Source organism: Sinocyclocheilus anshuiensis, unplaced genomic scaffold (assembly GCF_001515605.1).
Source record: "Sinocyclocheilus anshuiensis isolate Anshui unplaced genomic scaffold, SAMN03320099.WGS_v1.1 scaffold186, whole genome shotgun sequence".
NCBI classification, from domain to species: Eukaryota; Metazoa; Chordata; class Actinopteri; order Cypriniformes; family Cyprinidae; genus Sinocyclocheilus; species Sinocyclocheilus anshuiensis.
Window position 1 is genome coordinate 1513285 of NW_015542355.1, and position 16000 is coordinate 1529284.

The 16000-nt window shown below is 37.8% G+C and overlaps 1 protein-coding gene across 1 annotated transcript in view; it reads right to left on the reverse strand.

Annotated features, from left to right (window-relative positions):
• Nucleotides 1-7308: 7308 nt before the first annotated feature.
• LOC107691651 (UV radiation resistance-associated gene protein-like) overlaps nt 7309-16000 on the reverse strand; it is a 110510-nt gene continuing 101818 nt past the window's right edge. The window contains exons 14-15 of the mRNA XM_016490385.1: nt 15424-15515; nt 7309-8394 (exon numbers count right to left, since the gene is read on the reverse strand). Of these exons, the coding sequence (XP_016345871.1) occupies nt 7677-8394; nt 15424-15515 (810 nt within the window). The 3' untranslated portion in view covers nt 7309-7676. The remainder of the gene's footprint in view (nt 8395-15423; nt 15516-16000) is intronic.

Here is a 16000-nt window from a genome sequence, read left to right on the forward strand (position 1 = left end):
TGAAGCACACACTGTAAAGCACTATAAGGTGAGAGCCATAGGTTTATGAGTGTCAGGCCAACCCAGATAACCCTTGGTGTGTCTGGTGCCAAAGCCTCATTTACCCCCTCTGACCTGAAACATAATATCAAAGTACATCTTTCTTCTCCAACACTCCCTTCTTCTGAGCTTCATCTGTTCTCACATTCATTCGTCATTCCCACACGTTATCCCCATTTTCCTGTCCTCCATCATTCAAAGCGTCCATCTTTTAACCCGCCATCAGAGCTTCAGATGTATTAGGGATGTTAAACTCTGAGGGCCAAATAGATCAGTTTCCAACACAACCAAACCTTCATGATGTTTCCAATGAATTTAGGGAGGCCTTGGCTTCATAACACTGCCTGTGAGTTAGAGAGGAAAGACAATAGCAAATTAATTCAATGTCTAATTCAAAAAACAACTTAATACAACACACTTCTGAGAGAGCAAATATACTGTAGCTATCTGACCGCTACAGGTCACTAAAGGTCAAATTTCAAGTCAATCTAAATTATTTTATGTTAGAAGTAATTCAAAAGACATGAAACTGGTACTGCTACTGTATATAAGAAAAAGGTTGTCTGAGATAATGGCCAGTTTAACAAAAATATTTGACCCCAGAATGATATGACTGATCAATCAAAATAAAGCATTCTCAAGAACATTTTATTAGTAGTAATATTATATCTTATATGCTATTATTATTGCTAATATATAACTTATTATTTATTATTATTATTATTAATAATTGCCTAATAAGTTATGGATTATTACATTGCATACTTTTTTCACCTAATCTTGATGTGCATATTTATGCACCAAAACTCAATTAAATCAGTTTAAATATTCCAATTAATTTATATTCTCAATATGAACAAATACACTATGGCAGGTATAAAGTAAAAATTATTACTATTATTTTTTTTACATATTAGCTGCTCGTTGAATAACAAAACATTGAAGTCATGGATTATTACATTATATTAATGGTTACACTTTATTTCGATAGTCCACTTTAGACATTCTACTAACTAGAAGTAACTTTGTAACTACATGTCAACTACATGTCAACTAATTCTCATTAATTTGCATCTACATGTCTACTAACTCTCAGAGTAGACTGTTAGGGTAGGTTTAGGGTTAGTAGAATAAGTTGACAAAGAAAGTGTTAGAAGATATTAAGCAGACAGTCTACTAATACTCTACTAACTGCTAGTTGACATGTAGTTGCAAAGTTACTTGCTGTTAATAGAATGTCTAAAGTGGACTATCGAAATAAAGTGTTACCTTATTAATTTGTTTGAAACAAGCTCAGAGTCTCATTGTTTTTGATTGATTTATTATTATTTTTTTAAACGTGCTGTGCATTTTTATGCTCCAAAACAGTATAGCAGATATTTAAAAAAACACTTCATATTCGCTGCATGATGAATAACACTCAAATCTCAGTCAATAGCGATATCTGATTGGTCTACAGGTCACTATAGTGTCTGCAGAAATGCTAAACCCAAAATTATATAGCCCAAAAATTAAATATATAGTGACTATATACGATTTCAGTTGACTTTTTTCAGATAATTTCAGATGAAAAGACAAATGCATTAATCTGTCTGAAATCAAACTTTAAAAATTGCATGTAAATGTACTAAAACACTGGGATTTGCGCACCAATGCATCAGACCTACAGTATCCCTAATTCAGAAAGACTGACCTGCAGCCAGCTGGCTGAAAGCAGTAGGTGTTAACAACATCCCTGTGCTAAGTGATGCTGGATCTGTTCAGGCTATCAGCCGAGCTGCACAGTCATTTTGTATCAAACAAGAGCATTCTCACCTATAACAGCCCCCCATGGCTAGAGAAGAAAGGAGAGAAGCACTGAAATAAGAACACAACAGGAGAGAGGAGATGACAGATGGAGCGGTAGTCACAAATAATGCAGGAAATAGACAAAGAAACATCCATGCATAGTCTAAGATAACATATACATCCAAATTTCAAACACAAAGGCATATGCTGCAAACATGATCCGACTTTGCCGTTATGAGAGGGATTACGGTGATTTTGTTACCTATTGTTAAACAAAGGTTAGTCTTTTGAAACTTAGGGAGTTTTCCATGTTGTCCACTCTTACGTCTGGTGTCAGTTACGTCACTGGCACCTGCTAAAGGTAATTATAGAAAACCACACAGTACAAAAGTCTTAATTTATCACAAAATGTGAATTCGAGCTTGTCAGGGTGTAGTGAGGTGACGTCAGTCTCAGGCCATCGTGTCCAAAACTCTGGTCATGGAGCAGCGGTCACGGTCACCTGACTGTTATTTTATTTGGAGCGTACATGCCCCAAATCGGTCCAATTTAAATACTGATATTGATCCAATAGTATCCGTTCCACTTAAATGCATTTCAAGATGCCAAACACAAGACTGCGGAGAAACAGGGAGAACAAGCAAAAGCAGTCTCATTATGGCTTTTGAATGAAAACATGATGTGATTTTAAGCAATGAGGCTTAACTGAGCAACACGTCCAGTATGCCAAAAACTTTCAAGAAGTGATTTGTTCTGTCGGGAGCCGTGACAGCTGATTGGATGGCAAGACGGATTGACCTTAAATAAGACTGGGAGACTCTGAGACACTTCGACTCGAAGTCAAATATAAGAGATTGCAGCATGCAGATGTGGAGACAAAAGACTAACAGCTGCATCATGGATTTGAAAAATGTGACTCGTATAAAAAGTATTTTCAAAAATCATGATCCGTTGCCACCATCATTTTTCAAATCCATTGTATCCGACTTTGTGTTCTTGGTTATTTGGCTTACCTAATGACACAGGAATGACCAACATCATGGGCCACACTGTAAAATGTCTTCTGAAGTGAAAAGCTGTTTGTAAGAAACAAATCCATCATTAAAGTGCTATTAATGCTTCCTCCACTGAAAAAGTCCATCTCCTGTTGTTCTCTCACATCAAAATCCACCGACATATTTGTTTAGGACTGTTTTTGCTTATGTACAGTGCTTGATTTGTGCAGATTGCTCTCCTGATTCAGGCAAAACAGCTTTTTCACTGGAGAAAGCAATATCATGGATAGAAAACTTGTATTTTGGCCAGAAACAACGGTTTGAAGTTAAAAACATCTTGATGGATTTGTTTATTACAAACATGCAGCTTTTCCCTTCACAAGATATTAACTGATGGACTGGAGTGGTGTGGATTTTTGTGATGTTGTTATCAGCTGTTTGGACTCTCATTCTGACGGCACCCATTCACTGCTTCCATAGGTGAGCAAGCGATGTAATGTTAGATTTCTCCAAATCTGTTCCAATGAAGGAACAAACTCATCTACATCTACACACTACATCTACATCACACCTGAGGATGAGTACATTTTGATTTGGAGGAGTACATTTTCATTTTTGGGTGAACTATTCCTTTAATCTACATCAAAACTTGTACTAGACCAACAATATCAAGCCAAATATTGCAGCATGAAAAAAACAACAACATACAAAACCTTGCTTCAAAAAACAAAATACGAAAGATAAAATAAACTATTAATGATTAAATAAAGAAATATATTTAGTAGTATATTTTAAATAAAAAATATTACTTTTTAGACTTCACGCCAAGTGTCATAAAACCATATACAAGATTACAATGATAATGAAAATTATTTACTGCTTTGAATTTGCTAGTTGAGTTTTGCAGTTAGAACAAACAAATTTAGCTAAATCAAGTAGCGTTACTGATAAAAAAAAAAAACTTTTTTTTAACAATTCCCTTTTCACGCTGCACTCAAGTCATAGAGGTGTTATGGGGAGTCTGAAGGGTTATTGTTCAGTTGTAATTCAAATACAGGCTTTTGCAGTATCGCGCACAGGCTGAGCATGCAGTGTGATCTCTGAGGCCATTGGGTGCTGGATGCTTTTGTGAGGTGCTGCTGATGAGGAACAGAAAAGCAGACGCACAAACTGACTGGACTGATTGAACTCCAGCACAGACTGAGCTGAATTAACATCTAGAACGAATTCAAGACGTTCAGTTGCATTGTGTTAATATGGCAGTCTCTAGGGCCTTTCACACCAAATTTGTTGCAACATGTTTTTGAAAGTTTTGTATTCTGATTTTGTGTGAAAAACTCTGTGCCCATTCTTCATACACAGAACGTATCATTGCTCAAATAAGAGTCTAACCAGACTCTAGTTTCAGCTGTGCCAAATCAGTGACACTGTTATGACAGCATGAAAAGTTCAAGAAGTTTTCTAATGCAATCTCCCCATCCCATAATAATACATAAGACGCATTCACACATTCCAGCAATTCTGTTGCTATGGCAGTGCCTTCACCTGCTTCTCTGCTGTCTAAGATGGGGTGACGTGATTTTCCAGTTAAGCCAACTGCTGGATCTGCCTTCAATCCCAGAATTCCTCACACCTGCAGTGGATTAGCTGTCCAGAAAGACAGAAACGGATCTCAGAGCCTGAAAGAGTCTTCACTCCACAGCTCCTCTGTCTTGGGAGACAGAACGTTGTTTATCTGTGGTTATGAGGCGTCTCCGGCAGAGCGATTTGTTTAAGTGGCAGCACTTTGTGAGAACAACAGTACCAAACAATTATATCTGTCACAGAATTACACATAACATATAATTTATAGAGCAAAAGCATAATTAAACAGAATGGGGAAAAAAATGTATTTTTTAATCAACTGACAGACCCATACATTTTATAAGTAATTTAATAAAATGCAATGACTTACTTAATATAGAATTTATAGGGCTCACAACTATAGATATAAATTAATGTATATGTGTGTGTATGTATGTATGTGTGTGTGTATATATATATATATATACACACACACACATTTTAAATGTAAAATACTAATATTAATAATTAAAACACAAGACAAGATTAAAAGACAAAAAAGAGGGTAGAAAAAAAGAGAATGAAAAACTTAAATTGCTCATTTATATCATTAAACTGTGGTCTTTAATATTAAAACACCCTTTATACAAAATTATATGTACAGTGTCACAGCAATTTATGGAAACGCATTTCTTTGTATTTGTCTTAAATACAACGTATCAACAGTCATTCAAGGAAAATCTACAATAGATAGGAAATCAAACAAGGGTTTCAGGCCAGGATGAAATGATGTAGAAGTCAACCATTACTAGTCCTTCCTGACAACACTCTGTGGTCTTTTCTTAAGACTAATTAATACATTCATGATGTGATTCTTATGAAAGAGGACCTGACTCTTGTGTATACCTGAAAAGCAGACTGGAATAAAGAACACCAAAAGTGCTGAATACTGCTTGGGGAAAAAAAGCACATACAAATGGCTTCTGAAAGAGGGTGAATATCATTTTTAGAGGACATTACATTGAAGAGCAGTGTGAAACGCAAAATGACGAGGATTAATGCCATAATGAAGAAGAAAAAAACAGCCATCCTGCTCCTCTTCAACAGCATGCAGTGCACATCATTTGCGTTTTTGGTTTTTCTGATATCTGAATAACTGTACACACAGTGGGAAAGTTCATTGACATTAAAGGACCTTCAAGGAAAAAGTTCATTTTGGAATAAAGACGCAGCAACCCTGAAGGTTTTGCTTAAACTTTCTCAAGCCTGTTGTTCATGCACACAGTATTTTACATCTTTTTACACCATGTCGACACTGGAAGTGACTGATATCACAAGTTTTCACATTTGCATAAAATTTCATTTTGTATAAGTTATTTTAGAAGATTTTGGTGTAGTGGTCAGAATTAATTTAAATGTAAATAAATACATTGCAATCAAATTATGATGATTTGAATAAAATGTTATTTTCGACGGATGGGAAAAATAAAGCCGGAGTGGCTCTACAGCGCTCAAAATATAGAAACGGGCAAAAAGCCCATTACAAAAAGTTGTTTTTAGAGAAAAAAAACTTGACGAGAACTCGGTGCAAAAATAGAATCGGGCCATCAACAATATGATGTAATGAACCCTTCTTTGTTGTATTTAATAGGAGCTATTGATTTTTGTTACGTGGTGACGTGCCGCTCGCATCCAGTGTTGACACAGCATCAAACTGTGAAGCACAGCTGTCAGGATTTTATAATTCTGGGTGAATAAATCAGAAAGAATACAAGGTCTTGCAATGGTCAGGCTGGAAAAAAAAGAGGGTTGTGCAATGTGTGAGCGCATGTTTTTCATCTTCTGGAAGCAGGACTCGGGTGTGCAGCATGAGAAAGGGCATCATTGGTACACGGACATTCCTCGCCCTTTCTGCCCACCCCAACCAACAGGCATTCTTCCTGGCACAGAGCCTGGTATATATCAGGCTTTGCTATCTGGATGGTCCTGGCACACCAGAGCTCCTGCTGTAATACTGAGTGGCAATTAAAGGAATAGTTGACCCAAAAATGAAAACTGTAATTTCTCACCATCATATCGTTCCAAACCTGTGACTTTCTTCTATAAAACACAAAAGAAGAAAAGTGGCATTTAGAAAAGTGTCTGTGTTTTTTGTCCATACAACTAAAGTCAATAAGAATTTAAAAAAAAAATCTAAATAAAATTATATATATATTTATATATATATGAAGAGTTAATTTGCAAAAACCGATAAACGCCACTTTAAAAAAAAATGAGCTGATTGCCCTAAACACGTTTTGTCAAAAAAGCCGTTTTTGTCCACTTTCAAGGCTTCACGAGTTCACGTTTTACTGCAGAAGCTGACAAGCGCCCTTTTTGAACAGAAGCTGATAAGTCCATTTTAGCGAATCAGCGCGCTGTATTCAGGTCAGGTGACAAGGCTACTTTCACTTTGAAAAGACGTGCTAGTTGAGAGGAGTTTCGTCAAAGCTGACTAAAAGTGATCGAGGATGCATAATTTCGCCGAACTTGATGAACCTGTGATAACCTTGCAAAAGCAGCGTGTTACAATGGTGAGGGAAAAGCTCCGTGTATTGCGTGTAATCACATCCATACGGTTTATGATCAAAAAAATAAATAAAAATGGAGTTATCGGTTTTTGCAAATGAGCTCTTCATATATATACAAAATAAAAAAAATTTGAAATAAAAAAAAAAAATCTACTTCAGTTACTTCTTTTTTTAAATAACACAAATTAAACAAACAAAGAAAGAAAACTTAAAATGTACTATAGTAATAATACTATGGAACTGTTAAAAAAAAAAAAAAAGAGTATTTAATAATTATTATTTTATTTGACAGAACAGCAGTAAAATTATAAAACTAATATTTATGGCTGTCTTAATTTCTTTGCTTTCAAACGGGTTTGGAAAGATATGAGAGTGAGTAAATAATGACAGAATTGTCATTTTATTGGGATAGAATTAATTAAGACTGCACAGCCATACACCCAGAAAGACATCCAGCAAGCATTTCAACCAAACATTCTCTTTATTTCACTTTAAGGGATTATAGAAATGCTTCGAGAAGTGCAAATTGGTCAATATTCCAGATTTTTCCTAATGATATTAGTAATTATTATAACAATATTAATAATAATATATTTCTTTATGTAATGTCTATATTTGTTGCAGTCAGGATGAAATATTACACAGGCTCAACCGTCACTGACCAACTTGGACACCAGTCACCCTCCGACCCGTTTCTCCAGGCCCATGTCCCATATCCCAGTCATTTTTCTGAGTTCTTCCGGGGCCGTCGGAAACTAGACATGTTTTCTAGTGCATAGATGCGCCGCGAGACCTCCTCGATCCCAGCAGCGTCGAACTCTCCCAAAACCTGTTCGTCACACTCAACCGCAACCGCGTGCTCCACGGGGATACACGGGAAATCATCCAGTCTGGTGCCACCTCCCAATCCCAACCCAAATCCTAGTCCCAATCCCAGCCCTGTGGCTTCAGTGCCCATAATTTCCTCCGCCTGCTCCACGGAGCAGCACAGTTCGGCTGCGCCCGCAACACCCAAACCTATACCCTCGCTGGGCACGACCGAGCCGTTCATGGCTCCTGAGTGCTGAGGGACAGCGTCAGACGGTAATGTACTGGCTATGTCCGTAGGTATTTCCAGAGGCTTTTCCGTATGTGCCTCGGACACAGTCTCTCCATCCCCATGTGTATCCACAGTCTTACCTTCTTCAATGCTCGCAATCTCTGTGGACGGCACTGATGGGACTTCCAGAGTGGTGATGGGATCAGGCTCAGTCATGGCTGTGTTGTAACTAGGTGAAGGGGTTTGGCATTTCTGTTTATCCGCATCTGAGCTGGCCCACTTCTGGACGTCCCGTTCAGGGGAGCTGGAAAGGGTCGGAAAACCCACTTCGGATGCGGTGGAAACGCTGAGATGAGACTTCAGTGGGACGGGGATGGACATGGAGACATGGTGCCTGTCACTGAGAGAGAAAAACAAAAACAGAGGCACATGGATATGATTTTCAATCACCTTCAACTTGCTTCAGAATCGAGAGAGCAAGAAGTCGAGAGATGGGAACGAAATTCAAGAGTGTGAAGATGCTGATGTCAGTGGAGCTCTTTGTTGCTGATGGATCATCTCATAATTCATTTACACACATCGAGAGCCTGGGAGAGCTCTGCCAGAGCCTCTGATCCTCAACCACACACGCACTCAAACAAATACACTCGCACCCCCCTAAAACACACACAGCTGTTGGACTACATACATCATCTGAAATATGACGTCTAGAAAGTAAAACAACTGTATAGGATTCGTCATCCTTCACGAGGAGCTTTCACGGAGAGCTGAAAAGAGCTGCAAACTTATAAAAGTAGCACCATGTACATGCAAAAACAGTCAGGTTATCTTACATTAAGAAAAAGCACAGGAAGTCAAACTCTGTTAAATGTTCAGTTCAAAATTTTGATTAATATATATTTTTTTGAAAGATATTAATACTTTACTTTTAGCTAGGATGCAATAAATGGATCAAAATTGACATGAAATTGAAAAAATACCAAATAAATGCTGTTCTTTTGAACTTAAAAAAAAAATTACCACATTTTCCATGTAGATATTAAGTAGCACAACTGTTTTCAACATTAATAATATAAAACATTTCTTGAGGACCAAATCGGCACATTAGAATAATTGCTGAAGGATCATGTGACACTGAAGACTGGAGTAATGTCTGCTGAAAATTCAGCCTTGCATCACAGAAATAAATCTTTTAAAAAATGATAATGAAAATCTGTACCTTCAGAAAACAAAGTCAATGTCAATGTACCTTTAAAAGTATTTAACTTAACTTTCCATTTCCATGTGAGAAATAAACTGAAACAAATATCGGCCACAAAATCTTTTTTTACTCATCATTTGACTGGACTGCAAAAAGTCATGTTATTTTTATGCAAAACTGGATTTAAAATGTTTAAAATAGCTTTATTTCCGAGATGATAACTTGATGCCACTCATTGAAACATACTGTAATGAGATATTGTGACAACAATATAGCATACTACTGTCGAAAATGTTTATGGTTGTATAGTGTGTCCTTTAAATTGTTTTTTTTTTATAGTAAACTGTATACAGAGTATACAATGTAAGCTATGGTCCATCCATATGTTTTTGTGTCTTCAATACGGCAGTGAGGATATTCACTCAAAGTCATACAGTATGTGTGGTAGAGATATGCAGTTTAATTCCTGTGTGTCTGGACAGGCTGAATTGCTACATAGCAGCTTTAATGCTGTCCGACCGCAGTGATGAATTTCATTACCAAGAATAAGCAAAGAAACATGCTCCCAAATTCCTCATCAGTTCACTGAAAGCAAACATCTAATGGTTGGCCATAGCGTGGCGTTTACTGTATATTCGATTTCCCAAATGATTCTTCTTGCGCTCAGACCGTTCGGCACGTAATTAGATCCAGTTTTCAGATGTAAAATTGGGAGAGACGTTCCAAATGAAATTTTACTGTGAGCAAAACCATAACATTTCAAAACAGCAGTCAGATGTAACTGCAAAGCATTATGGTGGCTTCCAAAATCATGTTGCTACGGTCGACTAATGACGACCTCTGATTGTAGAAATGAGGCCTTGAACTCCCATCTCTCAGACTAATATCATTTATTGTACTGTATGATTACGGATAATAAACAAAATGGATATATTAAAATGTTACCAGCCCTCAAAAAGTCTAACGGCCACAAACACCAACTTATGCATGTGTTATGTAAAACATATGGACTCCATCTAGCCAAGTGTTTAGACGTCATACCCCTAGCAGGGAAAAATAAAGCATTTTTTGTTTGGAACAGGAGGCTATTTGTTACACTGTGCTTCCCCTTATAAATGAGTTCCTCTAAACATGTGTCAGACTGCAACCCTTAATCAAGAGCAAGTGGCCGGTGTGTGCTGGTAGATGGCGTGGGGCTCGAGCATGTATGTGCGACGGAGTCCAGAGAGAAGAAGAGGGGGCAATTTGCGCTCAAGCATGCCAGACTGATCTCCCAGAACCGTCATAATATTTTTTATGCAGCATATTTTCTCTGGTGGACTTAAACTTGGCTCTTAACATGGGCCATTTAGGCTGTCCCCACCCCTCCTTCCAAGAGCAGAGCATTGGCAGGGAGAGGGAACGTGTCTCGGGGCATCCTGTGTGGGGATGGGTGGTGGTCCGGGAGCGAACCGGAGGGGCTGCGGAAGAATAACGGCGGCAGAGGTGAGTATTCTTGTGAAACGGAGTCTGGAACAAGAAACAAATTCAAACTACCCGGGAGGAAATCGGGAGACCACAAATTCTGCACGGTTGAGCGAAAAGCAAAAATAAATGCAGGATGACAGTAAAGATAGTTTGAATGATGTTTGCTTAAGACCTTACACCTCTCCTACGGACATGGATATACTTAATTATATTAACAGCCCTGAAAATATGTTTGCATAATGTCATACTAACAAATACATGCGGTCATATATATTTATAATCATTAAATATAAATATATTAATAAATACAAAACAATTAAATTAACTAAAAATTATAATTACAAAAATTATATTATTATAGAATAATATATGATTGTCAATTATTATACTTGGCAATTATGTAATTATAATAATATTATTTACAATTGTAAATATTTATTTCCCTTGATATTGTAATCAAAATGACTAATTACAATTAATAGAATTTACATTAAAATACGTTGCAACATTTACAAGTTATACCATTTACGCTGCAAGTAAGCTCAGCATGCATTCCTTCGTTCGTTTGAGGATATGACTAGGAAAATTAAATATGACATTTTCTGTTGTTGTTTTTAGATCCAAGAAACTGAGAGACGCATCTTTTTCAGATTATAGAAGGGCTGGCCTGCATTCGCATAAATGCCTGTGCGCTAATTTACCTATTGACATAAAAATGCATTGTTTATGGGGGTGACAAATTGTTTCCTGTATTCCCGTTCTGGACATGCACCAGTAATAATGCTTCAAAGCCTCACATTGTTTACGTCCCACTGACAACCTTCATAAAAATGTACAATGACAGCAATGATCACACATGTGGGACTGTTTCCGGCACCTAAGAATGAGGCGTCATGGTAACCAGGGTCTGCTTTGGGTTCTGTAATCTGAATGTTTTTTTGGTGGGATTGTAAAGAATAGAGGAGCATTGGAGGAACGCTGATGGAATTTTGGAGGAACGTTCCACCAGATGTACAAACGAGTACAAACACCTATCAGTATGTTATCCACAGAGACAGCTTCATCCCACTGTGCAAATCTGAGTTCTGAGAGTTTCTCGCTCTGATTCAATACATGTAAAATATATGTGTGTGTACACTGTATAGAATTTATGCTGCATTTGAGACACCTTTGTTTCTCTGTGTTTACAGTTTTTTAAGAAAACAACCAAGAATGGCTTACTTATAGTTGTCTTTGCACATTAAACTGGCATAAGAGAAGGTACTTTAACATCGAAAGGCCCTTTATTTCTAAGGATTAAGGGATTACTATATGGGTGGACATCCAAAAACACTGTTTGTTATGAATCAGGCCTTCCTTCAAACTATTTGACAGCCATTTATATACTGGATTAGCAAAGGCTTGTTGTGAAGACGTATAATAAAATAGTTGCCTGATGAATCATGTTCCCGAAGAGATGGAAAAGAATCCACCTGAATCTTTCCAAATATGGTGCTAAGTTACAGAACTTACTGTAGGTGGGTGGAGCTTGGGAATTTGAGCCAGGGCTATAGGCTAAATTGGGTTTAGATTTAAATAAAACTGATGAAAAAACGAGAAATGTTGAAGTAAAAGATAAAAAGACGATTCTTCAGAACTTCCAACCCCACCCTAGAGTTTCCATCCTGGGGTGTTGAGTCTCATCAGCCCCTCCACTTCCACGTCTTTACCCGCTCTCAAGAGCTCCACAGTGGGGCTCCAGGACCTCTAAAACGCTGCCAGAGTCCTGTGCCATAAATAAGAGAATGTTTCGCATATTCGGTTTGAACGCGGCAGGACACATCATTAACACAGCGGCACCATGTCTTGCACCCCCGTCTGCCTTTCACCATCTTCACTCTCTGTTACTTCTTAGACTCCATCCACTGCTCTAAACTGTGACTTTTTCTCTCATAATTTTGGTCTTCTTCCACATTTGGCGTCTCAGACTGTTCCCACTCTAACTGGACTGACATGCAGAGGAAACCGCCAGAATGCATGAGAGTGATTATAGCTCCAGATCAAGGCAGTGAAGACTGAAACTAACTACCAATCAGTGTTTGAATGAGAAAAAGCAACAGGATGGTGAAAGGCTCAGAGATGTGAGATAAGCAGATTGAGTTTGTTCGACAGGACTCTGCCATGTTAACATTTTAATCACTACTAAATGATAGGGCACAGTCTGCATACAATCTGCACCCACTGAAAGCGTAACAGATTTGAAACTTCTTTCAAAGTTCTACATTTTCCCTCAAAATCAGTGCAGAAAATGCCAACTCCACAGTTTCTGCATGGGCTTTCTAAAAGACTTTAGCAAACAAAAATGAGACTCTGAGGGACAGAAGTACAGTCCGGTCAATTTGTTGTACTCGTGCTGTTTTCCATTCAAGTTGTGTTTGGGATATTCCTGCTTGCTTTATCAGATTTCTAACCATTATGGCGCAGAAGGTGGTGTAAAAGGAGGCAAATCAGCATTGTTAACATTAGACGTTTCCCAGTAACCAAACTGTAGGTCTATCAAAAGTGCATACTTTACAGTGTTTTAAATTCTGTCTGCAAAATTGTAAGAACTTTGAGTAATTGATGCATTTTATTTTATTTTTATCATTAACTCTGCAAAATTTGTTTCCTAGTTGGAAAAATTCAAATGGAATTTAACAACATTTTTCCAAATACGAAGTTGGAAATTCCAACATTCCGATTTGGAATGCAGCATCAAGGTCCTAGACAACATTTTCTTAGGCCAGTAGGCTAAAAGATTGACACAGAGATACAAAACAGTACAACACCTTGAACCTTGTCACTGTGAACTTTTTATTTCCTCTCACAACCCAATTTACTTAATAAATATGCCGAAAAAGGTTGGTAGTCTCTGGGATAACCAATAATGTTCTAATGGAAATGATCATGGGTCAGTGTTATTGTGTATTCCTGAAAGAATTCTGAAATACTAGGAACCAGGTAGTTTTCACATGAAAAAAAATCTTTACTTTATCATCCAGTCTGTAAACGTCAAGTCCAGCCAACGGTTCTGCTAAACAATGAAAAAATGTATAACCCCTGTTCAGAAATTTGGTTGCAAGACGTGCAAAACTCCTGAACACACACAGAGGGTGAAACTGCCAACTTTTATAACTAATTTGAACAGATCAAACAATTTCATTAAGCCAGTCTCAAAAACACTGCCATCTCCATTTGCCATATAAACATCCATTGAAACTGAAGAAGAAGGGCAAAATAAATAAATAATAAATAAATAAAAAAAATTCTCCAACATATGCTCCTATGAATCTGCAGAATGGCAGCAGAAGTTCCCATGGTAAACCTGCGCAGTGTTCCTACTTAACCATTTCCATTTCTTCATGTGCTTTCTCTGCTATTCCTGTCCCTTTCTTTTTCCCTCTGAGGAACTCCTGCAGCTGCCCTGATGCAGATTTTTATGCACTGATAATTCACATCTCTGGCCCCTGCCCTGGAAACATTATCTAAACTGAGAGGAGAGGGAGTGTAGGAGAGGAAGTGGATGCAAGTGTAATAAAAGCAGTCTGCAACAAACGGAAAATAAAAGAATCCATTTACTCTATATTTCACATTTCAGCTCTGGATCCAGAGAGTTGCTTCCTGCGCTGGAGAACGAGTCTAGACCGCCTGTTTGACTCGCTCAGGAGTCAACGCTAGCAGACACCCACTCTGTATAAAGTAACTTGACTCTTGGAGGGTCTCAATGTGCTGTAAGTTATCGTTTACGGCTGTGGAACTGTATGACGAAGATGTCGGAAGGAATGTTCTGCAGTTTTGTGTTTGTGTATACGGTCCCCCTCTCCCCAGGGGAGGCGGAAACTGCTCTTTCACGGTTCTAAGTGTATGGTCGAGTCAACACCACCGCCCTCCGGGTCCGTTTAGCCATGCAGCGCAACCGCCGGTTCGCCGGACTTCCACTTCCTCCTCTACTTCCTGCCACTCTGTACGGTTCAAGAGGTCAAAAGGTCATACTTTCATCTGTTCCATCTTAAGCATTTCCACAATCCAGTAAACATTACTGGGGGGACGCTGAAGAGTTTTACTTACCCTGGCCTCCTTCCTTTCAAAACACAAATTATTAAATTAACATTCAGATAGATGTTTGCCTCGCTGAACCAAGAAAAAGCTGGAAAGATCAAAAGGAGGCTTTCTTTAACAGTATGTTTTTGACTGCCATTGGTTTCCAAAGGAATACAATTGGGAATTTTTACCATCACTGATGTAAAAATGATCATTTTGTTTCTTTCAAAAGTTGGCTAGGTTAATATAGTGGTTTATCATTGTGCATATCAACAGACACTAGATTTTGTAAGCTACTCTAAACTAATGCTACAATGATGTAACTGTGTGAGAATATAATTGTACCGTAAATATAATTTCTTGCTAAACAATAATAAAAACAAGATTTTTAAATTTTTTGAAAATAAATATCAATATAACTAATATTTTTCATTTTCTTAGGAAAATATGACTATACACTATATTTCTTGTGATGTTCTGGGTAGTTGCTAGGTGGTTACTGCTTGGCCCAAGTTAAAAGAGCCCACTTTATGCACTTTGGTCCTTGCATATGGCTTGCGTCCCTCGTTCAGATTCGATTTTTTTTTTGCCCATTTTATCACCCACCACCACCACAAAAAAAAAAAAAAAAAAATTAGTCTGATCACTATTTGAGGTAACATTCATGTCCATTCCTTAAGCAATAAGAATGTCAAAACTCACCATCTTACAAGTAGGCCATGCTCTAGGAAGTTCTTCAGGTTGGGTAAAGTCTGACGTAGATCTGGGGTAGAGAGCCCATGCTGGTACCTCAACTGTAGAACGAAAAACACAGAGGAAATGTGTTTGTTACAACCATCCATCACCATCACATGACTGAACGATGAGTATACGATCACTACATGGCACCACCTGGGCATCGTGCCACCAGCTAGTGCAGCAGGTTAATTCATTATCCAACAGGTGCGCGCACACACACACACACAAATGTTTTCCATCTGCATATGTTTAAGTTATTTAGTCTGCTTGCTGCAGAACCACTGACAGGAGACATTAACCAGCTCCTGGTTCCCGTAAGTTTCAAATTAATATTTAATAAAGATGGGAAAAAAAAGAAAAAAGCTTTTCTTCAAAAAGTGAAATCAGTCCTAAAGCTTTTAAGGGACATTCACAGACTGCCCAGAACCAATCGAGACTGTCATGACGGACAAGACAAGTGATCAAATAAAAGAACTTAAAATAAATATTTATTTTAAAAATGTACATTAAATTATTTTAAATAATCATCAACATAAATATA